The 27,924-nt window shown below is 38.7% G+C and overlaps 2 protein-coding genes across 2 annotated transcripts in view; one reads left to right on the forward strand and one right to left on the reverse strand.

Moving 5' to 3' along the window:
* Nucleotides 1-113: 113 nt before the first annotated feature.
* Nucleotides 114-25,150, forward strand: LOC139764312 (rac GTPase-activating protein 1-like). Its single transcript, XM_071690802.1, has 13 exons — nt 114-247; nt 3,508-3,710; nt 7,239-7,419; nt 11,486-11,637; nt 11,952-12,066; nt 14,601-14,731; nt 15,975-16,123; nt 18,216-18,342; nt 20,082-20,228; nt 21,568-21,818; nt 22,869-23,001; nt 23,499-23,683; nt 24,331-25,150. Exons 1-13 carry the CDS (start codon nt 175-177, stop codon nt 24,365-24,367), a joined length of 1,884 nt encoding a protein of 627 aa, XP_071546903.1. The 5' UTR covers nt 114-174; the 3' UTR covers nt 24,368-25,150.
* Vps45 (vacuolar protein sorting 45) overlaps nt 24,418-27,924 on the reverse strand; it is a 50,753-nt gene continuing 47,246 nt past the window's right edge. The window contains exon 12 of the mRNA XM_071690803.1: nt 24,418-27,907. Within this exon, the coding sequence (XP_071546904.1) occupies nt 27,715-27,907 (193 nt within the window). The 3' untranslated portion in view covers nt 24,418-27,714. The remainder of the gene's footprint in view (nt 27,908-27,924) is intronic.

Here is a 27,924-nt window from a genome sequence, read left to right on the forward strand (position 1 = left end):
GTAGTTGTAATAGGTGTATAATAGGTAAAGCTATTGATAATTTTTTATTATATTTTCCCATTTTTCATTGTCATTCGAACTAGTGTCATGGATTCCAAGGATTCCTTTATTAGCAACTTAATATCTGTTTTCAGGTGAGAATTACAGGATAATATAGCTACAGTATAGAACATCATGGATTCAATAACGGCACAGTTTGATGACCTCATGCGGTGCATGCAGGTTTTGTCGGATCCAGCAGAGAAAAGTAAGTGACTTTCGGGGTTACATCAAGCGTATCTTGATTTTGGGTGGTCTCTGCTTGTTAAGGACCTGATTACTGGATTTTAAGTTTAATGTATTTGAAGTTGTACTTTGGGAATGTGAGAAGGGTGAGGAATAGTAGCTATATGAGCAGATTAAAGTGGAGGAGTGGGAGGATAGAGTTGGTGAAAGATGAATCAAAGAATCTGGGGTAGAGAGGGCTTAAGAATGCTGGGTAACAGCATTTGGATTCGTGTAAGAAGGATGTGTGGACTTGATTCCGCAGTAGCCATCTTGCTCGATGGGGTAAGGTGGTGAATTATGTATTATGATACCATTTACAGTGCATAGTACCTTTGGAAATTATTGGAACTCGGTTGTAGCAAGTGTATATTTAGGACATATGTTGATATGGACTTCAGTATTGCTATGCCTAAAGATTTAGGTTTTCAAGGTAGGGGCAGTACAAAAATAACTTATGGATATAGAAGCGAGTTAGCCTGGTTAGCATGATTTCAAGTGTAATTTTTTTCTGACTGTAAGACAAGTGATGATCAGGGATAATGTGAGGTTAAAAGTGAAGCACTTCTGAAATTCAGCAAAACCCATAAAATCACTCCTGACTAATGCTGGCATCCTTAATTTACCTTATTTTTGATGGTACCTGAATGCTAAAAAAGGTTGAATGCTGCGGTGGTATTCATATCCAGTTAGTGGGAGGTTTATTTGCAGATTGCACTGTTTGCTGAGCTTGTATACTGCCTCCTGTTGCATGCATCAGTTCAGCAGATGTTGACAATATTTTTGGTATAATTTGACTTTATAGGTGAGGTTTGTTGATATTGATACATTGTAGTTGAAGTGACGTTTTATTTTTATGGATTGTGTTTCTATGGTGGTGTTGTCTTTGAGGTGTTTTGTGGTGTCTGTTATTAAGGAAAGTATGGTTTGGTGGATGAGTGTTATGAATCTTCCTACTTGTCCATGTTGTCTGCTGTTTCTTACAGTCGTGTAGTTGTACACTCATTTTATAGTGCTGGACAGCAAGGACCTTATACTAGCCTGCTTAAACAAAATTTACTGTACCAAAAGATTTGACCACCACACAGGATGTATAATTTGTTTAGTAATTTGATGTAGTTTCTCACTGCTTTGAACTTTTCATTGATATATCGATGCAAGTAAGAGTAATGTTACTGATTTTTTTTTAATTCTGAATAAGAAATTTGTGGGGTTTTGGTGTGAGAAGGATTGATTAAGTTCGATGAAAAGAGTTTGGGTGAGAGAAGAAGAGGATGCTTTGAAGTGGATTTGTTATGTGGAAAGAACGAGTGAGTAGAGGTTGACAAAGAGGATATATGTATCAGAAATGGAAGGACAAGGATATGGGGAGACTGAATTTGCAGTAGAGTGATGGAGTGAAAAAGGCTTTGAGTGATTGGGTATTGAACATGCAAAAGGTTTTAATGTGTGCATAGGAGAGAGTGAATTAGAGCAGTGGGGTATACAGGGGGCAAAATACTGTCACTGAAGTGAACCAAAGCATATTAAATGGTCAGGCGAAACCACAGAAAACTCTGTGGGTCAGGTTGTGGGTTGGGGGCTGTGGTTTCACTGCATTGTGCATGACAGCTAGATTATGGTTGTGAGCAAATGATGCCATTAATTCATTTGTTCTTGGTGCTACCCTGCTTACATGGGAAGTGACAAACAAGTATGGAAATAATTGTGTACATTTACATATGATTAATTTTTTTAGACTTGTTTGCCATTCTTGCTGTATTGAATAGCTCCAGGAATAGAGAATAATGGCCTCTTTAAGTTCACAACCATTTTAGTCGTCAGGTAACTTCAAAGAACATTTAGGACCTGTTGGAACAAAATAAAAGCTGTAAGAATGATGGTTTATCTGGGAAAATGTTAAGTCACTTTGGTGATCAATTGTAGAAGAGATTATTTAAAAGGTATATAAGTATAAAGGAATTTTCATTTTGTAAAGATGTGGTCAGTCACTTTGTTTTATGATTTTAGATTGAAAATTAGAATTGCTTGTTGAAATTTGTTGTTTTCAGTCTTTTTTTGTGATCATCAGTCTAGGATTTGCAAGGCAACATCAACCGGTGATATCTTTTCTAGTGTTATTAATATTTGGTCCCTAACACTTGATACATATCCAGCTTAGATGTAAGTGATATGAAGAGATCATTGTAGAATTATAGATCAAAGTTTTCAAGACAGAATTGTTGGGTGAGATGTAAAGGTGAATTATCAGTAAAGACCTGTTACAGTGGTTGAGGATACAAAGGTAGACAACACAGTAGGTAGCAGATGGTAGGTAGCCACCGACCAAGGATTTATATTACCAGTACTACCCATATGGGTAACGAGAGGGTTAGTGATGGCTGTGTCGTAGGCCAGCTCTTTAATGGTTGTCATTTTGTACTCTTCTGATCCAGGTAGCTGTCACTTCTTTCAGCCTTACCTACTGATAGACTGCTGGCATTCTGCTCATGAAAATACAGTCTCTCCATGTCACACATAACACTTTACCACTTAAATCACGCAACTTGTTCTTTGTAACTAGATCTTCTTGTGGTGAGCACTGTGCACTAGCCCCGAGCCCTGGCTTTCAGCAAAATGGTAGGATCAATAAACAGTAGTAGGAAGGAACAGTAGACAGGAACATTAGGTAGAAGTAGCAGAAAGGAACATGAGAGGAGAGCCTCAAGTAGAAGCAGTAGGTAGGAACATTAGGCAGAAGTAGTCTGTAGGAACATTAGGTAGGAGCTTCGGAAAACACTGAGTTGCCCTCTGCCAGTGGCCTGTTCAGGGTGAGACACTAAGACTAAGAAGTGGCACTCTTGTTCATCAGTTATGGAGACATTTTTGCCCGCCCTCTTCCTTGACGGAGTTCCCAAAGGGAACAGGTGCCATAGATTCAGATAGGTAGACAACTTACTAAGTGGACACATTCAGTCAGTAAAATCTAAAATGTTAGGAGTATTTCAGATTTGAAGGGGTGACTATTAGTCATAAGTAGTTATTGTATTTTGTCTGTCTGGATAGAAGTGTGAATGGGAATGACAGTGTGTAAGGTGAGTAATTGTGAAATGCATTGCAGAAGGTTTCAGTATCCCAGATAAGTTTGTGCTATAGTGAGGTAAGATGAATGCACTTATTCTACACAGTATGAATGAATTTGGTATATAGTTTATTTCCTCATTATAATTTGAGAGTGGAGAGTATAAATTTTTTTTTCCATAGAATTCTTGGAGTTCATAGAGGGGGAGGAACATCATATCGGCCAAATACGTAATTTAGAGGCAGAAGTAAAACGTTTACAAGAACAAACAGTGAAGTATCAGAGGGAAATAAAGAATTTGGAGATGAAACTGAAAAATGCACGACACATGCTGGATGTAGAAAAATCAAGAAGAATCTCTGCAGAAAATGAAAAGAATGATTTGGTAAGTTGCCATCATTATGGGATATGATTTCCTTTTATTGAGGTGTAACATAATGTAATTATGTTCAGTTGTGTGTGTAGTTACATATTTGTATTGTGCCGTGAGAGAGTTTTAAGCTCCTTGGGCCCCATCTCCTGAACATTCCCTATCATACGACTTAAATTTTTGTATGCTGTCAGTATTAACCATGTCTTCAATCATTTTACCCCATTTATTTGTCACTTATGCTACAAATGTTTGACCTTACATCTTTTTTAACAAGTTTTTATTTTTTCCTTTTGTTTCACGTGATTTCCTATGGTTATGTTATCTTTACGTCTCACAAAGAACTGCTCACTGTCCATATCATTGATACTTTTTACAAACATAAAGGTTGTGATGACATCACCCTCATTCTTTACTCTTCCAAGTTAGGCAGATTTAAAGTTTGTAGCCTTTCCCTGTGACTTGGCTGTTTTGAATCTGGTACCATGTTTGTTGCTTTTCTCATAATTATAGATCTTTTTTGCTTCTTTAAGTGACCAAACTGAGAACCATATTTTAGTTTTGGCTATTCGTATTATATGAATAGCTTGTAGAATAAGTCCTTGTCCATGAACTTGTATGCTGTTCTATTATTTGCCAGCAGACAATTGGTCTTGTTAAGTCTTTTTCCAAGATATTGATCTAGCAACAGATCAGGGACATTCTCGACTCCGAGTTTTATCTCACACTCATATTCTTTCAGCTTATTTTCTGTTAAGTGATGATCATATTGAGGCCATTTTTTCATTGTGCTATATCCTCCTTACTTTACATTTACTTGGGTTGAACTTCATGAACTGTATCAGACCAACTTTGGAGTTAAAGATCCTCTTGTAAAAAACAGTATTGCAAATCTTCACTCTCTTAGCTTTCCTTGTCACCTTTACATCATCTGCAAATGTATTCTGGTAGGATTCCATACCTTCAGGGAAGTGATTATCATAAATCAGTGGTTGTAGAACAGAATCTTTTGGCAGTTTATTGGTGACTTCTACCCATTTTGAGAAGCTCCTTTCACATACATTCTTTGTTCCCATCCACTTGGATGAATAATCAGTTCATCAAAGGAGTTTTCACTTCATTCCTGCCTCATGATCTAGCTTTTTAATCAACCTTCCATGCAGTATGATATTGGATACTCTCTGGCATTCCAGGCACAATCAGTTCTCTCAACCTTTCCTGTTGCCTAAGACAGCGATCTCTTGTAGAAATCTAAGAGGTTTTTTACACATGATCATCTTTCCCTAAAACCGTGCTGTCTCTTCGGAAATTTCTCCTGTGCAGAAAATCACCCACTTGCTTTTTAATCATCTTTTCCTGAACCTAACGGACCACATTCATCAGTAAGACCAGCATGTAGTTCAACTCCTGCTCCAGTCTCCTTTATTATGAATAGTTATAATGTCTTGCATTCCCTGGGCCCATTCTCTCTTTTCATGGATATTTAGAAGAGTATTTCAAGAAGTTTGCTTAGCATATCATCACATAATCAGCACATACAGTGAAATTTCATTTGGATTGTGAGCTCATATGGATTAAAACCTTTTAGTATTTTGTTAATTTCCTTTCTGTATAACTCACTCTCACTGTTCTCTATAACCTCCGATCCATTCCAGCTTACTGGTGATGGGGCTGTTGTGTCTTCAACTGTGGTAATACTTTTGTACCTGTTATTCAGATCCTCATATATCTTAAAATCATCCTCCACATCCTCAGTAATCACCTGTTTGTACCGTATGGTGAGGAAGTTTTACACTCATGGGGCTTTATTTCTTGAACATTTACTTCTGTCATACCTAGTATATCTCTGTATGTTGTGTGCCTTAACCAAGTCTTGTCATCTAATTGCATTAGTCCACCCCTCGTACTTTAAAAGTATAAGAACGTTGCATGTGCCATTATAAGTTAAGGATTCCCAATGCCCCTTGGGAGAAATCTAGGATGTAATGGAATTCCACTTCACATTGAGCACCTTAATGCCAATTGATATATTAGAGCCAGATTTTTCTGTATGGAAGAACTCTCAGCATAGATATCCTCACCTTGGTGAAGATTTACCTCTTGAGTCCAGTTCTCTCCCACCATCAGCATACAGTTATGTAACTTTGTAAGCACATGCATATTTTTAGCTATGTATAGTTACGTATTTGTCCTGTATGGGGATGGAGTTTTACTCCTGTGGGGCTCCGTCTCTAGAATACTCTTTACCATCATACACCTTCTTAACCATGCAGTAACCTCAATCATTTAATTCCATTCATCCATCTTTCATTTACTATAAATGGACTACTTTACATCAAGAAACTTGATTTTTAACAAGTTTCTTGATTAATTTCAAGTAATTTCCCATTGATGAATATTGGAGGAAAACAAAGAAATTGGTTTAGGAGTTAAAAAAGCCAAGGGTCAAGGCCATTGCTGCAATTGAAGTTGATTTTTTAGATAATTTCATTTCTCTGCAATAATTCAGTGGTTTAGATTTCATTAGCACTTTGCATGAAAGTTCCCAGTTGATTTTTACCTTAAAGGTTGGTTTCATTTCTGCAAAAAAATGTAAATTCTAAAAGATTGATTTCATTACGACTTAGTATATGTTTCTCTTAGGCCAGTGAATTGGGTTATGTGAAGACGGCTCCCTTTTTTTGAAGTGAAGTTGTGGATATTCAGGGTTACTGTTGCTCTTTGAAGTTACTTTGTATTGCTTAGTAATGTTATTTTATGAAATGGATTTCATCGAGAGTTGCCATGCGGGTTCCCCTTGGGATTAGGTAGGTGCCTATTGACTTTGAGAGGTCTTTTTTGCAACCACCTGTGCCACTATCTCAAGTTGATTGCCAAAACCACTACCACCATACCAGCCATTTCCTTTTTTACTATCACAGCTTCCACCTCTGCCATCCCCATACTGTCAAAGGTCCCACCTCTGCCATTTTTTAATTTTCTCTACCAGCACTGTCACCACGTCCACTTCCCTCAGTGCTATCAGTACTGCCATTTCCTGCGCCACCCCAATTACCATCATCATCATTACCCCCTTCTAGTCTAGTTACTTTCTTACTCTTTTTGTTTGGATTTCATCTGTTTTCTCTCATTCTTGACTGAGAACGAAGTTGATCCTTGCCTTTACTTGAATTTTTTGGCATGCCCACAGCCCTAGTCTTTCACTTTTCAGTCATCCTACCACCTAATTTGTCTCAGATTTGTCCCCAACCCTTACTCTTCTATACTTATGCACGGCATCACCCACACACATACCTTTCACTTGTGATATCTCTACCATCTACTCCAACAGGTGTATTCCCTCACCCTTGACATTTTTGCACATCTAAGTTTTATTTCATGTACTTTCTCAGGTATTTTTCTTCCCTTTTGCCTTCAGTTGTTTTGTTTACTATTTCTTCCCATGTTGTTTAACAGTATCTTCCTTTGTTTGTTGAGATGGTTTAATTTGTATTTTGTGTTGATGACTACAGTCCAATATGATAACTGGTGAATTAATCTTAGGCTGGACAAATTGGACTGGTAATGGATCTTCTTGGGCGAGGCCAGGTCAATGAGACCAGGGAGAAACTGCAACAGCTACAGCATTCTTTCACCTATGCTGGAGGGACTGATCAGCGACGAAGCACTAAAGATTATTCTCCAGGCCCCTTGTCCACCATCACAGAAGACAGAGACTCGCTTGGTAAATATACTTAAGGTTTATTATCTGTCATGATTCAGATGGTAAACATAAATCTGACTAGAATTCTATGAGAGCTTATAATCCTTTAGAAGGGAAAAAAATGATTTTCCACTTTCATTTGCTATACCACTCAGTTCTAGGACCCTTATGTGGAGAGCACATTCAACCCATAATACTTGCGAAGACTAAGTGCCTGGTTAGACAAATTTTTCATCAGTTCAGGTAGCTACTGGATGAACACTTTCGGTGCATTACACATGACAGCTAGAGACTGAGTGTGTATGAATGTGGCCTTTTTTGTCTGTTGTCCTGGTGCTACCTTGCTGCAATGGGGGGTAATGATGCTTCTCACTGTTTCATGGGGTAGTAACAGGAATGGATGAAGGCAAGTAAGTATGAATATGCACATTTGTATATATGTATATGTATGTATGTTGATGTGTATATGTGCATGTATGGGCATGCTGATGATACAGCGCTGGTGGCTGATTCATGTGAGAAACTGCAGAAGCTGATGACTGAGTTTGGTAAAGTGTGTGGAAGAAGAAAGTTGAGAGTAAATGTGAATAAGAGCAAGGTTATTAGGTACAGTAGGGGTGAGGGTCAAGTCAATTGGGAGGTGAGTTTGAATGGAGAAAAACTGGAGGAAGTGAAGTGTTTTAGATATCTGGGAGTGGATCTGTCAGCGGATGGAACCATGGAAGCGGAAGTGGATCATAGGGTGGGGGAGGGGGCGAAAATTTTGGGAGCCTTGAAAAATGTGTGGAAGTCGAGAACATTATCTCGGAAAGCGAAAATGGGTATGTTTGAGGGAATAGTGGTTCCAACAATGTTGTATGGTTGCGAGGCGTGGGCTATGGATAGAGATGTGCGCAGGAGGATGGATGTGCTGGAAATGAGATGTTTGAGGACAATGTGTGGTGTGAGGTGGTTTGATCGAGTAAGTAACGTAAGGGTAAGAGAGATGTGTGGAAATAAAAAGAGCGTGGTTGAGAGAGCAGAAGAGGGTGTTTTGAAATGGTTTGGGCACATGGAGAGAATGAGTGAGGAGAGATTGACCAAGAGGATATATGTGTCGGAGGTGGAGGGAACGAGGAGAAGAGGGAGACCAAATTGGAGGTGGAAAGATGGAGTGAAAAAGATTTTGTGTGATCGGGGCCTGAACATGCAGGAGGGTGAAAGGAGGGCAAGGAATAGAGTGAATTGGAGTCATGTGGTATACAGGGGTTGACGTGCTGTCAGTGGATTGAATCAAGGCATGTGAAGCGTCTGGGGTAAACCATGGAAAGCTGTGTAGGTATGTATATTTGCGTGTGTGGACGTGTGTATGTACATGTGTATGGGGGGGGGGGGGTTGGGCCATTTCTTTCGTCTGTTTCCTTGCGCTACCTCGCAAACGCGGGAGACAGCGACAAAGTATAAAAAAAAAAAAAAAAAAAAAAAAAAAAATGGGCATTTATGTATATATATGTGTATATCCCTGGGGATAGGGGAGAAAGAATACTTCCCACGTATTCCCTGCGTGTCGTAGAAGGCAACTAAAAGGGAAGGGAGCGGGGGGCTGGAAATCCTCCCCTCTCATTTTTTTATTTCTCGAAAAGAAGGGAACAGAGAAGGGGGCCAGGTGAGGATATTCCCTCAAAGGCCCAGTCCTCTGTTCTTAGCGCCACCTTGCTAACGCGGGAAATGGCGAATAGTATGAAAGAAAGAAGAATGAGTAGATGAGCCATTCTTCATCTGTTTCCTGGTGCTACCTTGCTGATGCAGGAAATGGCAATCAAGTATAATGAATAAATGAATAATGAATTCCTTTTTGTCATTACAGGCCCAGATGATTTATTTTAGTGCCAAAGATGGTGGGATAGTATAGGAACATTTTACTCTGATTTTCTTCTTCATTCTGTTATGTCAAACTCCATGCAGGCTTACAAAAAATGTGCATAGTATTTCGTAACCTCTTTTTTATGCTGACTCTTCTTACCAGAGGGAATGGAAGGTGGCGAGTGAGCCTTACTGTTCTCTCCTTACCTCCTGTACTTAGTATTAGGTAAAGCTCAAAAACAGATAACCCAGACATGGGCCAGTGTGTTCTCATTTGTGTTTTTCTCCCTCTTACCATAGTTCCTCAAGTATACTTATGGATGTTCCAATTTTTTTTTACCAAAGATTCCCTGTCGCCATTCATTTTCAGTACACCTTCACGTGTTGTTCACCATTTTCACTCACACTGGATACTTCATGGTCCCAAATGACATGCTTAACTGTTGCATTACACACTCCTGCATTCAGATTACCCATTATTAACTTAGTTCGTCATTAGAATTACAGATACTAATTGAGTTCCTCTCAAACAATCAGCAGTGACAGTCACTCACCTCTCATAATCTACTCTTTTTTTTTTATCAGTCTTGGTCTTGCATCCTTACACACAATCACACATCCACCACAACTCCCTCATGCAGAAGTGCCATCTCCGCCATAGCTCACACCCGTACGCTAACTACTTCTTAAACCATTTATTCCTCTTTCCCTTGAGCTTAGTTTTACTCAGAGCTCGGTCATCCAGTTTCCTCTCTCCAAACATGCTAGGTGTCTCTCCCTTCCAGTCTTGGTGATGTTCATGCACATTCAGACACCCCAGGCTGAACCTTCAAGGAGGATGAGCAGTCCTCACCTGGCTCCTGCTCCAACTTTCAGAAATTGAAATACAAAAAGGGGAGGATTCCTGGCTCCCCAATCCTGCCCTTTTTAGTCACCTGAAAAACACAGGGAATACAAAGGAGGTATACTTTCTCTTCTATCCTTAGGGATAGGGATGTGAAATTGGTAAAGAATGGATTTGGAAATAGATGCAGTGGAAGCATTTTGTGTACGAATTTGGTATGAATGGAAACATTTGTTTCCCATGACAAATCATGAAATAGATGAAATGGAAGCATTTTGTGCATGAATTTGATATGAATGGAGACATTTGTTTTACATAATAAATCACCTTAGTGTTAAAAGTAAATTAGTAATAAGCACATGTATTATTTAAAAGTGTACGTTTCGCTCTAACCCACAGCGCACAAGCTGAGAATGTTTGAAAGTAACGCATTGGAGGATTTATGTACCTGATCCACCTCATTAATTTGGGAATGGTATAATGATAATAGATAGTTGAAACAGTATTCAGGTTTTTCCATTTTCAGTTAGATTTGTTATATTGTTTATGATGTTGTAATGTTGAAAAGTATTGCTGATAAGTGGTAAAAAGGCTTAAGGGAGAATGAATTTAATTCATCTTTGATGATTATTACTCGTGTAAAGCATTCAAGAAGTAGATAGTGGGAACATGAGGTAGAAGCCTCCAGAAACATTATGTTTGAGTTTCCTTTTGCCGGTAGCCTGTTAAGGATGAAGCAGTTAATGTTAAGAAGAGGCACATAAGTTTACTACACCACTTATAGAGTTTTGCCATGGCCATCCCATTGAGTGTTCCTGGAGGGAATGGGCATCAGAGATATAGACAGATAGATAAGAGGTGTATATTCAAACGTATTGAGTACTTAATGAAGGTGCTCTGGATATATTGTGTATTGAAGTTTTATGGTATGAAATGTAGTACATATGTACAAAACCCTCTCACTTTGCACACCACCTTGACCAAAGCACCCTATACCTGCCACTCTGTCATCAAACACATTCAGCAGACCTTCAAGGTACTCACTCCATCTCCTCACATCACCACTGCTTGTTGTCACCTCCCCATTATCCCCCTTCACTGAAGTTCCCGTTTGTTCCCTTGTCTTGTGCACTTTGTTTGCCTCCTTCCAAAGCATCTTTTTGTTCTCCCTAAAATTTAATGATACTCTCATTTGCCCTCATTTTGCGTGTGTGGACGTGCATGGGTATGCGTGTGTGTGGGTGGGTTGGGCCATTCTTTTGTCTGTTTCCTTGCGCTGCCTCGCTGACGCAGGAGACAGTGACAAAAGTAAGATAAATAAATAAATAAATATATGTACAAAACAAGAATTTTCATTTCCATGAGAGAACACTACATAAGATATTTTTTTTTCCATTGTAGATACTATTTTGGATGTGTCGCAGATGGACATAACTGAGGAGGATGAGCTTGAAGAATCTAGCCTCAGGTCTGGCCGAAATTATAAACGCAAGTCCTCACCAGATCGTCATGAAAAGTCTGGGCAAAAGAGACTCTCTAATAGAAAGAGTAATGTAAGCACATTTTTTTAAGATGTACTTTGAAGTGAACTATGAATATATATATATTTTTTTAGTGATTGTATTTCCTTAAGCATTCTCCATATCATTTTAGCTGAAATTATTTTTCTCCAACAAAAATATTTCCTTTATCATTCTTCATCCCGTTTTGGCTTGCAATTCTTTTGCTGACCCTCCTAGTTAAGCATGTAATCATTGTCTGGTCCCTGTTTACACCCCTTTAAGCATTAATATAATTATGTAGTGTGAATGCCAGACAACTCTGGAAACCTTAGTTGATTTTTTTTTTCTTTGTGGATTATCAACAGGAAAGGCGCAGCCATGAAGTAAAGACACAGGTTACATACTACACCACAGGTGAAGACTTGAAGAAGGTTCACACTGAGGTTGAAGTTAAACCATCCGCTCCACCAGTTTCTTCTGGTAGGTGGCAAATTAGTTTCTAGTGCTATATCATTCTTGTTATGTTATGTTTTGTAAAGAATTTTCTGAGATAAAAATTCTGGCTCTGTAATTATGTACATTTTTTTGCACATCATTATTTCTCTGATTATGAGGTATCTTTATGCTTTTTAGCATGGAATATTCAAAGAGGTAACTGACTGAAATATTTTTTAAAGTTGAGTAGGCCTTAGTTGCCTGTGAATGCTGGACAGTGGGAGAAGTTAAGAGATAACCTTATCTACATTTGGTGATGGTTTATTTTGCTATGAGAGAAGTTAAGGGAGAGCTCAATCCCCTTTTGACAGTTCATGTGAATGGTGGTCTGCCACAATATATCATATTCTTTACACTATTTTCTAATTTTTTCCATTGGTTTTCACATGCTTTCTTTTTGATAAACCTGTTGTGTATTTATTTTTTTTTTTTTATTATTATACTTTGTCGCTGTCTCCCACGTTTACGAGGTAGCGCAAGGAAACAGACGAAAGAAATGGCCCAACCCCCCCCATACACATGTATATACATACGTCCACACACGCAAATATACATACCTACACAGCTTTCCATGGCTTACCCCAGACGCTTCACATGCCTTGATTCAATCCACTGACAGCACGTCAACCCCGGTATACCACATCGCTCCAATTCACTCTATTCCTTGCCCTCCTTTCACCCTCCTGCATGTTCAGGCCCCGATCACACAAAATCTTTTTCACTCCATCTTTCCACCTCCAATTTGGTCTCCCTCTTCTCCTTGTTTCCTCCACCTCCGACACATATATCCTCTTGGTCAATCTTTCCTCACTCATCCTCTCCATGTGCCCAAACCACTTCAAAACACCCTCTTCTGCTCTCTCAACCACGCTCTTTTTATTTCCACACATCTCTCTTACCCTTACGTTACTCACTCGATCAAACCACCTCACACCACACATTGTCCTCAAACATCTCATTTCCAGCACATCCATCCTCCTGCGCACAACTCTATCCATAGCCCACGCCTCGCAACCATACAACATTGTTGGAACCACTATTCCTTCAAACATACCCATTTTTGCTTTCCGAGATAATGTTCTCGACTTCCACACATTCTTCAAGGCCCCCAGAATTTTCGCCCCCTCCCCCACCCTATGATCCACTTCCGCTTCCATGGTTCCATCCGCTGCCAGATCCACTCCCAGATATCTAAAACACTTCACTTCCTCCAGTTTTTCTCCATTCAAACTCACCTCCCAATTGACTTGACCCTCAACCCTACTGTACCTAATAACCTTGCTCTTATTCACATTTACTCTTAACTTTCTTCTTCCTTACACTTTACCAAACTCAGTCACCAGCTTCTGCAGTTTCTCACATGAATCAGCCACCAGCGCTGTATCGTCAGCGAACAACAACTGACTCACTTCCCAAGCTCTCTCATCCCCAACAGACTTCATACTTGCCCCTCTTTCCAAAACTCTTGCATTTACCTCCCTAACAACCCCATCCATAAACAAATTAAACAACCATGGAGACATCACACACCCCTGCCGCAAACCTACATTCACTGAGAACCAATCACTTTCCTCTCTTCCTACACGTACACATGCCTTACATCCTCGATAAAAACTTTTCACCGCTTCTAACAACTTTCCTCCCACACCATATATTCTTAATACCTTCCACAGAGCATCTCTATCAACTCTATCATATGCCTTCTCCAGATCCATAAATGCTACATACAAATCCATTTGATAAAATCTTCATTACTTTATTTTTGATGCAGTTTAGGATGGAGGCTTAGAGAATGAAAAAAGACATAGTGATGTCTGCTTCACCACTTTCATTGTTAAACCAAATTGACTTGTATTTTGCTAAGCTCTCAGACTTTTAATGTATTGGTGGCCAACAGCTGAAATGTACAGGAAAGATAAACATGCTTGTGTCACACTTTTGTATGTGCAGTGGAAACTTTCTTTGATCGACAGTCAGAAATATTTATTGATAATGCACTTCATGAAACTAAGTAATACTGCACAATTCATGATTATTATGAATAAATTGTATAACTAATGAATGTCAGATAGAATCCTATTACTCAAAATGTAGAGAAATATTCAGGAGGAATCGTAAGTTGTTGCCTGAGTCGGATGAAAATTGTCACCTTGATGCTTGTTTGATGAGAGCAGTACTACTGTATATTTATGATTTGAGTATCATTGTGTCATTTAGAACTTTTATTGTTTCTATCAACCTTGATCACCATTGAAAATAGTCATTTCTTCAAATTGTCAGTCTCATTGTTTTAAGGAATTCTCGTCGTAAATTTGAACCATAACTACATGAATACAAGTTGTTTAATATATATACATTTTGCGTGCATGTGTGTATGTTAAGTATATAGTTATGCGAATAGGTCATAACAGTTTGAAGCCTGGTGAGCAGTACAGGCTCATTTTAGTGTTTTTTTATATACTAAAGTTAAGCATACAGTGATATATTCATATTCACATGCAGGTTTTGTTTAATTTCAGATGAGTCATCATGGGAAGGGAGCCCAGCTAAAAAACCTCCAAAAGCTCCGGCACCTCAGCCACCTATAACTCCATTAATCAGCAACACTGTCTTCTCTCCCCATCTTCTCCCCAACCCTATAACACCACAGGTAAACATCAGAATATTGTATCTTATTTTATTTTGACAGAAAGTCTTATATTTCAGGCTCCAGTTTGACTGACTGTCTTGCATAGAATAAGTTTTATGTCCAGTTTTTGTTAATACCTTTATGTACAGGTGTTATTAGAATTTTTACTCTTCCTTAGCAATATGCACAAGTTCCATTTAGATGCAGTCCACCCGTAGCATAAGCTCCCGTTTCTGCTGAATTCATTTCCTGATCATTAAAGTGTTTGAATATCATCTGTAAATGTGACTTTGAACATTAATTGTCCTTAAGGTAAAGCATCTCCATTTTCAGAACATATTGACTGGACAATATCTCTCATATTTGTAAAAATATCTTTGTGAAACTGGAAATGTATAATTAGTTCATAGTGACATTAGAGTTTATGCATTTTCTATTAAAGCCTTCTCCTAGGCTGTCAGTTCTTTATCTCTATTGATATCTCCATTAGACTTGGAACAGTTAAGGATCATCTGGGGACAGTGTATCATGTACCATGATTAGGTCAGTATGTCTGAACTTTAAGGTCAGAGTCAAATATGTGTCCATTTTATAAACTTTCCTTGTCTGGCTATCTGGCGAGATCTTAATTGTTTGTGGAAATATCTTTATTAAATTTTTCACGTATAGATATCATTTGATGATGGAGTAGTGTATTTGCTCATCCTTTTTCAGTAAACTTGTGCTTAAGGCCAAAAACAGATATATGCAGAAGAACTTGTCCAAGCTTCTTGAAATAAGTATGAAAAAATGGAACTTGAAACTTAAGTATCATTTAAATTCAGTGTCATAAACGATGATTAGGTCACTATGACCCTACTCTTTAAGGGTGTCAAATCTTTGCCGTGACTTGTTTGTGGGTTATGATCAACATGTCTACCTGGCCTTCACCACAGAAGTCAGTTCCAGGACATCCCTTAGGCCCCTTGATGTGGGTCTCTGGGGTTCCTGGGTGTTTCTGCTGGGATACCTACATACCTATGAACACCTGTGATGAGATTTTTCCAAGATGGGAGTGCTAGTTCACTTTGGGGAGCCAGACTCCACTTGAAGCATTTGTGGATGGAATAACATTCTAGCACACTATGGGACTCCATAATTAGGATATCATACTTGAAAATACTTTACTTTAGAAACAGCAAATCATACTCCCGAACACAGCTGCACTGAATTGATGTCAAGTTGTGATCATAGTGTAATTGTCTTATCCCATTTATTTTAACAGGGTCCTGTTACGCCATATGCTACACCAACACGTACACCTATTACACCTGTTGTGCGTAACTGTTCTGCAAGCAAGTTGAATACAAGAGCACATGCCTTTTATACAAAAACCATATATAAAAGTGAACATTGTCAACCTTGTAGTAAACGGTGAGTCTAGTTATCAGGTTTGTTTTGGGGATGTGATTATACTTTCATTGTAGTGTGGTAACGGGAGCAAAGTCACCGTCAGGGTATGAGGTGCCTTGCCATTAGCTAGTCTACAGTGTTGTGATTAGACCTCAGTTTTTTGTATTAATGTAACACTAAACACTTTCTATGATGCTTCATATGATATACATTAACATTAATTAAGTTTTGTAGAATGTTGGTTATTGTACAAGATAGAAATCTGGGATTTCTAATGTTGCAAAAGATTTTGTGATCAGGAAGAAGATTCCTATGTTTTTTGGTCATGAAGTTTATACTAAGATAATGGAAAAGACCTGGAATTTTGTTTTCAGTATTCTATGGGAACCTTTTTGCATTAAATTTAGCATGCAGGAAGTGAAGTGTTTTAGATATCTGGGAGTGGATCTGGCAGCGGATGGAACCATGGAAGCGGAAGTGGATCATAGGGTGGGGGAGGGGGCGAAAATTCTGGGAGCCTTGAAGAATGTGTGGAAGTCGAGAACATTATCTCGGAAAGCAAAAATGGGTATGTTTGAAGGAATAGTGGTTCCAACAATGTTGTATGGTTGCGAGGCGTGGACTATGGATAGAGTTGTGCGCAGGAGGATGGATGTGCTGGAAATGAGATGTTTGAGGACAATGTGTGGTGTGAGGTGGTTTGATCGAGTGAGTAACGTAAGGGTAAGAGAGATGTGTGGAAATAAAAAGAGCGTGGTTGAGAGAGCAGAAGAGGGTGTTTTGAAATGGTTTGGTCACATGGAGAGATTGAGTGAGGAAAGATTGACCAAGAGGATGTATGTGTCGGAGGTGGAGGGAACGAGGAGAAGAGGGAGACCAAATTGGAGGTGGAAAGATGGAGTGAAAAAGATTTTGTGTGATCGGGGCCTGAACATGCAGGAGGGTGAAAGGAGGGCAAGGAATAGAGTGAATTGGAGCGATGTGGTATACCGGGGTTGACGTGCTGTCAGTGGATTGAATCAAGGCATGTGTATGGGGGTGGGTTGGGCCATTTCTTTCGTCTGTTTCCTTGCGCTACCTCGCAAACGCGGGAGACAGCGACAAAGCAAAAAAAAAAAAAAAATAATTTTAAAATCATATGAGAAGATCTCTGTCGGAGCAAAGCAAGTTCTGCATCAGGCTTGAGTATTGAATGATCTTTTGCCATCACATTGAATGTTGTATTATCAAGGCTGGTAATTGTTTATTTTGCTGAGGTGTGCCACCTTTCCTTTCATTTCTGTATGCTCCCCGTAAGGAATTATTTTTTCTTTGTTTATGAACCAGTAATCGCTTTTAAGATTGTTGAATCAAATTTATAATTACTGAGCAGCAGCTTTTTTCCTTCGTGACCTACATACCAAATGTGGCCAGAAACAATGTACCCTTGGGGTTTGTGTGAAGACCAGACTCCAGGAACTTCATTTTGGTCAAGGAGTACAAAGAGCACTGGACAGGGACTTTTAAAGTATTCTTTGGCTTAACTGTAGCTTGGAAAAAAAAAAGATTGGAATCATTCCAGAGCAATTAAAAAAAAGCTCCAGATAGAGCCTCTATGATGTAGTGGTTGGCATTACTAATCAGAAGTCATTGTGGGTCTGCATGCATGGGTTCAAATCCTGGGCATTGTAATTGGTCACGTCCAACCCAGGTCTTCATCCTACCCTCAGGGATGTTCGATGAATTGGTACTTGGCTTTGGGTGGAGTGTAGTTGTGTATATACACATAAGAGTAAGAGACATACTACTTGTAGACAGGGTTGAGAGATGGAGAATCACAAGTGTAAAACTCTGTCCACTTGACATGAAATAGTAATTACAGGGCTAAGCAATTGAACATAAGGAAAATTAAGACTAGTGAAATGAATATTACATGATAAAGTATTAGAAAGGGTTCCAAGAACAGCTGATTGATCATAGGGAATGGAAAGACATATACAACTAAGGGAACTTGATTTTAATGCAAGAAGATTTTGCTTGAATATCACTAAGCAGAATGTAAGAAGGGAAGCTGTTTGTGTTATTCTTGTTTTATGGTTCATCATCTGTTACAGTGTATTTGCTTTGCTTGCAGAATCAAGTTCGGTAAGATTGCATTAAAGTGCCGGGATTGTCGAGCTACTTGCCATCCTGAATGTCGAGAGTCTGTTCCTCTTCCTTGTGTCCCGACAGCAAACACTCCAACTGCTAAGGGCCAGCTGGTGAGTGATTAATTTGTATTTTGCAGTTTTGCCCTTAAACATAATTAGAACCTTCACTTGAAATTGTGAAAGCCATGCAGCTGTGGTTATGATGATAGCAGGTGTAATTGGGACACATGGTATCCCTGGATTGCAAATGAAATTCAGGAAAAGCTTTTTGAGTTATGTGCTGAAAGGGGAATAGTGATAGGAAATACAAAATATTATTCAAGAATACTACATGCATGAAGGCGAGTGGTTTTGAGGGTTGATGGGAGTTTGTGAATTGTGTATTAATTGATAGGTATGCAAAGGAGAAGTTGACAAATGGAAACTTAGTGAGAAGGGTGGCAAATTGAATGTTTGGTCATTTCTTGTGGAAGGCAAGTGTGAAAATTAGTTATGGATTTCGGAAAAGAAGAAATGACGTATGATTGAAAGTTAGTCAGCTGGGAAAAGTTTCTGTGCAGATATTGTGTGAGGAATAACTGAGTGTGATTAAGCAAAATTAAGTGAGTGGAAGATGCGTATGGAAGCAGGGCTTAGATGTGCAGGTGAATTGAAAGGCATGCAAAAGATGGGAAGTGGATATTCTAGAAATGGTAGTGATTGGTGGAGTGATAAAGTTAAATCATCTGTGAAAGAGAAAGGGAAGGAGTACAGATGATATCTGTAGGCAAAGGAGCATGTGATTTAGAGGAGTACTACAGAAATTGGCAGGAATTTGAAAGAGAGCGGCAAGAGTTGTAAAAGAGGGTAAATGAGAGATTGGGTTAGAAAGCTTTAATGAATGTCAGGGTGAAGTAAAAAATTTATGGAAGGAAGTAAACAAATAAGGCAACACCGTGGAGAGTTTTTGGGAAGTAGTAAGAGAGACAGATATGAAAGAGAAGAGTTTTTCACTTACTTTTGGAGGACTTTTAAATCTGTAAGAAGATCTGCAATAAAGTAGATTATGGAGTGATAGAGTAATGGCAGATTAGCTGCTAAAAAGAGGGGAGACTGTGAAAATAGAATTGAAGAAAGCATCACATTTGTATGAGTTGCTTTCAAGTTTCTCAAGGAAGAGGGTGATGGAGTTATTGATTAGATAGTCTGGCTGTTCATCACGTGCATATCCCTCGTAGAGATGCCTCAGAAGAAAAATGAATCTTAGAATTAGTAAGATAAAAAAAATTTTTTGGTGTACTTGATAAACTATGTGGGAGAATAGTGAATGAGAAGCGGATGTTATGCTTGGAACAACTGTTTGGGTAGGAGCAATTATCATTTCAGGAAAGATTTAGGGTGTTAACCACTTACATGCTTAGATGAGATTGTACTCCAAGGATACAACCTCTTTGATGGTGATTTTTCCATTTTCAACAAATCCACAAGCAGGTGGAATTTGACAAAACTAGAGTTCTGCTGTGAAATTTTGAAGTAAAATTATTGCAAGGGACCTTTAAAATTCTTACAGAGTAGCAATGCATTTAACATTAATGAGGTGTGTTTGGATGAAGGTATTCTCTATGTCAACTTGCTCTTTTTATGATTGATATCATCCCATGTCCTAATGGTGATGATATGTGACATACAGAAATTATTCATTGCCTGTATTATCTGAAAACACCGTACGTCAGAGGACTTTGCTTATAATTACCTCATTTTGATTGGAGGTAGGACACTGGATGTAAAATATAATGGTTTATGTAACTTATTTTCATAATGCCATAATCCTGTTATAGAGTCTTTCCATTTACTATGCATATGTATTTCAGGGTGTTATTGCAGACTACACACCACGCATTCCTCCTATGGTACCTGCTTTAGTTGTTCATTGTACCAATGAGGTAGAGAACCGTGGGCTCAGTGAAGTAGGGATTTACCGCATACCTGGAGCAGAAAAAGAAGTAAAAGAACTAAAGGTGCGATATTGTTATTAAAAAATTTTCTTGTGAAAGTTGATGCAGTCATCTTATGCTGTATCCTAGAAAAGTAACAACTATATTTGCCCTCCCAGATAATGACTTCCACACATTCCTCAATGCTTCCAGAACATTTACCTACTCGCCTACCCTAAGACACTCCTCCTTCCTTGGTTCCATTTGCTGCTATGTTCAAACCCAGATATTTGAAACACTTCACTCCCAAATTTTCTTCATTAAAACTCATTCCACACCTAACCAGTCCCTCTGCATTGCTAAACCTAATTGATTTAGTTTTATTCACATTTACTCTGCTTCCTCCTCTCACATTCAAACTGTTACCAACTTTTGCACTTGAATCTGCCACCTGTGCTGTGTCATCAGCAAACAGTTTACTGATTTCCTTAGCCCCTCTCAATCTCACAAAGACCCTTGCATTTATCTCCTTCACAACCCAATCTGTTGACAGATTAAACCCATGGTGACATTATACACCCCTGCTGCAGACCATCCTTCAGGAACAACTTTTTCTTCCTACTTGTACGCATGCCTTACATCGTTGATAAAAACTTCCCAATGCCTGTGGTAGCTTTCCTTCCACAATGTGTATTTGTAAGACCTACAACCCTATCATGTGATTTCTTGAGCTCCATAAATGCCTTGTAATTTTCTTTTTTATGTATATATATCCGAGACAGCACGGGCACAGCAGCCTTTAAATCAAACACTTAATCCACTCCATGCATGTTTCTTAATCATCTGAGAGCTGCATTTAATATTATTTTAGACTTTTTTGCCAAGCATTTGTAGATTTTTTTCCAATGTCATTTTAGTGATGACTGATGTAGGGTAGGGTTATTAGGTCAAGGAGGTATGCTAAGTGAGAGTCATGGAAAGTGATTTGATGAAGAGAGAGAAAGGTTGGTGAAAGCCTTGTGTAAGATGAAATTTGGCAAGGCACCTTGGATGGATGGTATTGCCTTTGAGTTTTGTTTTGAAAAGAGGATGTCTGTATTGTTGATTGGTTAATTAGTCATTTTCACAGTATGTATTGGTCATGATGAGGTGCCTGAGGTATGGCAGAATGCATGTGTAATGCTGTTGTTTAAAGGCAGTGGGATTAAAAGTGGGATGGGATCTTGTAAGTACTACTTGAAATGTGATAAATAGCTTCATGTTTGAAAGATGTATAGACAACATCTATGTGGTTATGTTGGTCTAATGGTTGAGATGAGACATTCTGAATAGGATACAAATATTACTTCCATTCTGAATAGGATACAGATATTACTTCCTCGTAAGAGGGCAGACTGTGAACGGTTTGTTTGAATTTTTCCAGGAAAGATTCCTGAGGGGGAAAGGCATGCCTAATCTTTCACAAGTGGATATTCATGCTGTCTGTGGAAGTCTGAAAGATTTTATGAGATCACTGAAGGAGCCCCTTGTCACTCACTTACTTTGGAAGGATTTTGCAAGTGCTGCGGAGAAGTCAGAATCACAGGATTCTGCTGCAGCTCTGTATCAGGCTATTTCAGAGCTTCCACAACCTAATCGTGATACTTTAGCCTGGGTTATCATGCATTTGCAAAGGTAAGGACCAAATATTTCTAGGTTACTGGAAATGTGTTGTTAGGTGTTGAGATGTTTTATGTTTACGTTCCTTATGAGAGTAGAGAGTGGAAGGTAAGCTGTGTCGTAGGATTTTTTAAAAGAAAACCATATTGTGATAAGAATGAGGGCTGTATATGGCATAATATAAGAATATATCAAGTATGTTGGAAGGTTGTGCTGAAAGGTGCTTGATCACACTGGTTAGGATTATTGAAGTTTTGGAAAACGGAGGAAATGCAGATGTCATTTACACAGATTTTGCAAAAGTATTTGATGGTTGTGACCATGGTGTTATAGCACATAGAGTGTGAAAGATTGTAATAACTGGAAAGATTGGGAAGTGGATGTAAAACTTTTTAACTAACAGATCACAACACGTAATTGTCAACCATGCTTCCATGGTAAAAAGCTCAATACCCTAAGGAACTGTAATTGCACCCCTTCTGTTCCTCATTCTTATATCTGACATTGATGCAAATGGGAGATACAGCTTCATTTTACCCTGTGTAGATAATGCAAAAATAAGTGTGAAAATCACTCCAGTAGATATGGACCTCTTTGGCGTAGCAGTTAATGTTGCTGACCAGAATGCATTCAGGGGCTGCCAGGGGTCAAATGCATAGGTTCAAATCGTGGTTGCGGCAGTCACTTCTCAGATGGTGCTTGATAAAGAGGTTAGAAGAAAAAGGATTGAGGGGAGAGCTGGCAGCTTGGGAGGAGAATGTAAATTTATATACTGAGGTGAGATTTTAGGAAAATAGGAGACTGTAGGTTTTAGGAAAATAGAAGACTTGAGGTTTTAGGAAAATAGGAGACTCGAGGTTTTAGGGAAATGGAAGACTCCTGTCATGCTTACTATTTTAGTGGGTGGGGGTACTCTAAGGGAATGCATGACTAGACATTAAGTAGATTGAGAACTTTCATGATTGGATATTTCATTGAAATTTTTATACCTGTACTATTATTTCTGTAGTTTTTGAATGCCTTAGATATTTCAGTATATTTAAGTACGTGTGTTCTTTATTTTAGAGTTGCTGAATGCCCTGAATGTAAAATGCCAGTATCCAATTTGGCCAAAGTATTTGGGCCAACATTAGTTGGGTACTCTGTTGCTGAACCAAATGCATCTACTATGGTTTTGGAAACAAAGCAGCAGCAGATGGTACGTAGATATTTTACTCTCGTATCTGAAGAAGGCTTTAGTTTCTTAGAAATGTTTGTTAATTTTGCTTCATTAGTTCTTGAGGCATAATTATTTAATGTAAGAAAAAAAGCACCTTTTTCCTCTTTTACTATCAGGTGCATAAGCACTAACAGCCACCCACATCTTGTAAGTCATTTGTATTTCTTGTGGCACAACATTGGTGGCAGATTCCAGTGAGAAACTGCAGAAGTTTGTGACTGAATTTGAAAAAGTTTGTGAAAGGAGGAACTTTAGAGTAAATGTGAGTACAGTTTCATAAAAGAACTTGCAAGTCAAGTCGAGTCTGTGTTTCCCTGCAGCTTTAGAAAAGTCCTGGGTAACAACAGTACTCTTTCTGTTCTCTCAACCACACTCCTCTTCTTGTCCGGATATCGCATTCTTTTTTTACGTACATGGTCATTTCCCTTGTTAGTGAGGTAGCACTGTGATGATGTTATTGAATTTTTTTTATTCAGGTCATGGAGAAGCTGATGGAAATATCCTCTGACTACTGGAGTACTTTCATCAATGTGGAAGATGAGAATGTATATTCTGGGGTACAGCAACGAACACCAGAAACTGGTGGTAGTCTTCTTGGTGGCTTACCCGTATCAAACACTCGGCGACGCTCTCTTTTATCTCGAACTCCTCTGCAGGCCAGGTGAGGTTTCTAGACATGTTATTGAATATTAATAATATTACGATTAGCACAATCTTTGGTGCTAGGTGGTCTATTTTTGAAATGTTGTAGACATGTTAATTTGACATTAAGAAATAGAATCATGCCATAAATTATACCGTTTTATATGTGTGGTTATAAAGATTCTGTGCATAGTACCAAGGTTCACTGTGTGTGACAAGCTGGATTTAAAATTCCTGTGGCTGTGTAAATGCCTTTATTTTTATATACAATATTTCAAGTTTTCCTAAAATTCATATTTTTTAAGGAGAGGTTTTAGTGTACTTAGGTCCAAAGGCTATCCCTGGGGATAGGGGATTAAGAATACTTCCCACGTATTCCCTGCGTGTCGTAGAAGGCGACTAAAAGGGGAGGGAGCGGGGGGCTGGAAATCCTCCCCTCTCGTTTTTTTTTAATTTTCCAAAAGAAGGAACAGAGAATTGGGCCAGGTGAGGGTATTCCCTCAAAGGCCCAGTCCTCTGTTCTTAATGCTACCTCGCTAACGCGGGAAATGGCGAATAGTTTAAAAGAAAGAAAAGAAAGGTCCAAAGGGGTTTAATTTTAAAAGAATTAAACCATAATATTTTCAATTTCAAACTAACAAAGGCCTTTTTTTGGTTTTGTTTCAGGGATACTCCCAAGACCTACTACCACTTCAGGAAGTAAGATTTCGGATGGGAGCTACACTGGAGCCGGAGTATTAAAAGCCAATATAGTTTTATTTTCCCTTCCTTTTATTATTAGAGTACCACCAGTTTTATTTACATACAGTAGATGACATGTACATAGACTTCCATTAAGTTGGTGCAAATTTGCTGCCCATGCCCTTTCGTAAGGGCACACCTGACTTTAACTCCAATGATACTCCTCATTGGAGTTAAAGTCAGTCTATATTACTGATGACTTCCCTTCTGGAACTCCCTCGAGGGTGGCCAAGGCAAAATTTTTGTGTCACAGAGCCTTTAGTGCCTCACCCTTGACAATGGCAGGGGATTACTTTAGTTATATTTTTTTGCAAATTTGTTCTAGTTTCATCATTTTTAAGTACTTTAGACTTGCACTAAAGGCAATTCTCCACAGGACAGTGTCTTGTGTATGATAAATGATATAATTGGAAACAAGATGTCTGTGCCAAATTTAATGTATACATTTTGATTTTTGCCAAAATAAGTAGAGATTTAAGACTTTTTTCTCCCATAATCCTAAGTTTTCATTTTTCCCCAGTTAACATGCATATTTTGACCACAACCATCATGGACATTCATCTTTGATGTTGCCTTCTTTATGAATTAAAAAATTTTAATGCAGAAAATATATATACACATGATCTTGGCAATATTACCTCCTTTATGAATTCAGAAATTTTAATGCAGAAAAAAATATATATACACTTGGGAATTGCCTTTTGTTGAAAATTGTTCATGGAATCAATAAATATATATAGACCAATTATGAGTTACTCTCCTTATGTTGGCTCAAATTTTTAAATACAATATGGTAAAATGCACTAGCTGTGCCACATGTTAACTTCATTCAACTAAATTGAATATTACTGGGCTGTTGGTGCAACATTGTAACCTTCATTCAGGTATTTTTCAGCCATAAATATTTTTTCCCCCACAATTGGGCATGCTACAAATAAAAAATTTTACTAAAATTTGCCCACAGGCTAGGAGTGGTACTGGTGGCGTGAGTCCCAGTAGGGGTTGCCTCCACTTTCATCCAGAATTTTTAACAAGCTGGATGCCCTTCTCTGACATCTAACCTCGTTTATCTATGCTTGGGACCCCCCCCCCCCAAAAAAAAAAAAAAAAAAAAAAAAAAAACTGTCTTTAGTTACTTAGAGAAGTCATTTAATACAGCAAGAAGTAATTCTTGCTGTATTAAATGACTTCTCTTTAAAACTGGGAGGTTCTGATGTAATGGAATTTTGAGAAGGGTTGCGGGCATAAAAAATGAACAGAAAGTTCATATTTAGAGTGACTGTAAAGGTTAAAAAGGAACAATAGCATTTTTATTGATGCACTTTTCCGTGTCATTTTGGAAGTCTAAATTCACGCAAAGTGCATTGTAGTCAAACATCTGATCAACCAAATGTAACTGGGTATACAGATCAGAATGTTGGTGATATAATTCTTCAATTAAAAGTTCCTAAAGTACATTTCTCTATACATGCTTCCCATTTTTTGTAGCAACAGACTGGGAGAAGGTCAAGAGGATGATAAAAGGGGGAAGGAGGGCAAATGAGAGTTGGTGGCTGAGTTTGGAAGTAGGCATGTGAAATGACGTTCCAAGTGTGAATGAAGCAAGTTATTTAGTTTAGTGGGGCGGGAGGACAGATTAACTGGGGTGTGAATCTGAATGGAGATTTCGAGAAAGCTAGGCATTTTAGATACCTAATAGTGGACATGGCAGCAAGTGGAACCATATGTCTGTCACTGGGTGCGTAATGAGGAAAAGGGTCTGGCAGCACTGAGGAATGTGTGGAAGAAATTATCTGGGAGAGCAAACTTGCTTATGTTTGAAGGCATATAGTAGTCCCAATGATGTTGTATGGATGACAGGCGTGGCTCTAGATGAAGATGTGCAGAGGAGGATGGATGTGTTGAAAATTAAATGTTTGAGGACAATATGTGGTGAGAGGTACTTTGAATGAGTAAGAAATGAGTAAAAGAGGTGTAGTTATAAAAACAGTGTGGTTGAGAGAGCTGGGCAGTGGCAGTATTGTAACCAATGAGGCTGGGAGGTGCCACTTACATTCGGACAATTTCGGAAATTTCCTGCTTCTGAAAACGCTGTACTGGAGTTGCCCTATATCAGTGGTCTGTAAAGGGTGAGGCACAAAAGATTAAGAAGCAGCAATGGAGTCTACCAGTTATGCTGAGGATTAAAATAGATGAACGACTGAGGGTGATGCCGCTGAATGTAAAAGGGATGACTGGTGAGAGGAAAAAGAGGGAGCCTGTAGAAAAGTTTAAAAGTTATAGCATGAATGTGCTGGGGATTGGGGAAACACATATTCTTGAGTATGGAGTGAAAATGGAAATGACTGCAAGTTACGAGAGGGCATAGATGGAGGACAGGTATGGATGGGAATTAATTAAAATTATCAGGGAAGGGCAAAAGAAGGCTGTGCAATTCTGCTATCATCGAGAGTGTATTAAAAAGCATGGATGGAATGAATCAAGATGTGTGGGTGTAAGGAAAGACTGAAATTGTAAGTATGCAATGGCATGTACACATGCGCCCATGATTATGAAAACTGTACGAGGTAAGGATGAAATGAAGCATTTCAGAAGAGCAGTACAGGGTAAAAGAGTCACTGGGTCCCTTGATAGGATAATGAAGGGTAGAGGTGTAAGTATGGAAATGAATAGAGGATTAAGGGGCAGCATAGTCCTCCGAACCCTGACCTATGAAGTCAAAACATGGACATGGAATAAGTCACAGAGGTCGCCAATCCAGGCTTTGGAAATGAGCTCTTTGAGAGGAGCATGTGTTATGACTAGATGGAATAAAGAATTGAAGGGGTGTATGAGAGATGTATGAATTGTGGAGTGATAGAGTGGGTGAAACATAATATTTTGATGTGGCTGGGCATGTGGAAAGAATGCAAGACTGGTGTACAAGAGTGTATATAATAGCTTAATTAAAGGGGTTGGTGTTAGAGGAAGACCATCTGTAACATGGGGAAATAGCATGGAAGAATACTGGTGGGGGAGAAATGGTGGAAGAATGCGTGGAATGATGTATGTAAGGGAGGCATGTAAGGACAGGGATAAGTGGAGACGTCAGCCATGGCTATCCCTTGATGGAAGTTCCCGAAGAGAATGGGCAATAGGCACAGATAAATAGATACAGAGAGAATGAGTGAGGAGAGGTTGACAAGGAGGGTATATGTCTTATGTACCCAAAATTACCTCATTTTTTGAATCTGAGTGTTTACAGAATGTATTACCATTCAAATGAAATGTCCCTAGTTGATCTACAGAATTTACAACAACCTATGATATTCATATTCTAAGAGCTTTGCGTGGAATGCCTTCCATTGCTGACTCCATTGAGTCAAGGAAGGAAGAGGAATTGTGGATGTTAGAACCTCCTAAAATGACACGCACTCCAGGGTTGTTCGTATTAAATTGATGAACAGCCAGGGACTCTTCACATGTTGCTCCTCCAACGATGAATACAACTACATTCTGGGGTCTGTTGAGTATGAAAAT

This window comes from Panulirus ornatus, chromosome 49 (assembly GCF_036320965.1).
Source record: "Panulirus ornatus isolate Po-2019 chromosome 49, ASM3632096v1, whole genome shotgun sequence".
Lineage (NCBI taxonomy): Eukaryota > Metazoa > Arthropoda > Malacostraca > Decapoda > Palinuridae > Panulirus > Panulirus ornatus.

Coding starts and splice junctions, on each gene's coding strand:
- LOC139764312 (XM_071690802.1), top strand. CDS start 175: ATGGATTCAATAACGGCACAGTTTGATGACCTCATGCGGTGCATGCAG. Junction 248..3,507: donor GTCGGATCCAGCAGAGAAAA/GTAAGTGACTTT, acceptor TTTTTTCCATAG/AATTCTTGGAGTTCATAGAG. Junction 7,420..11,485: donor AGAAGACAGAGACTCGCTTG/GTAAATATACTT, acceptor TTTCCATTGTAG/ATACTATTTTGGATGTGTCG.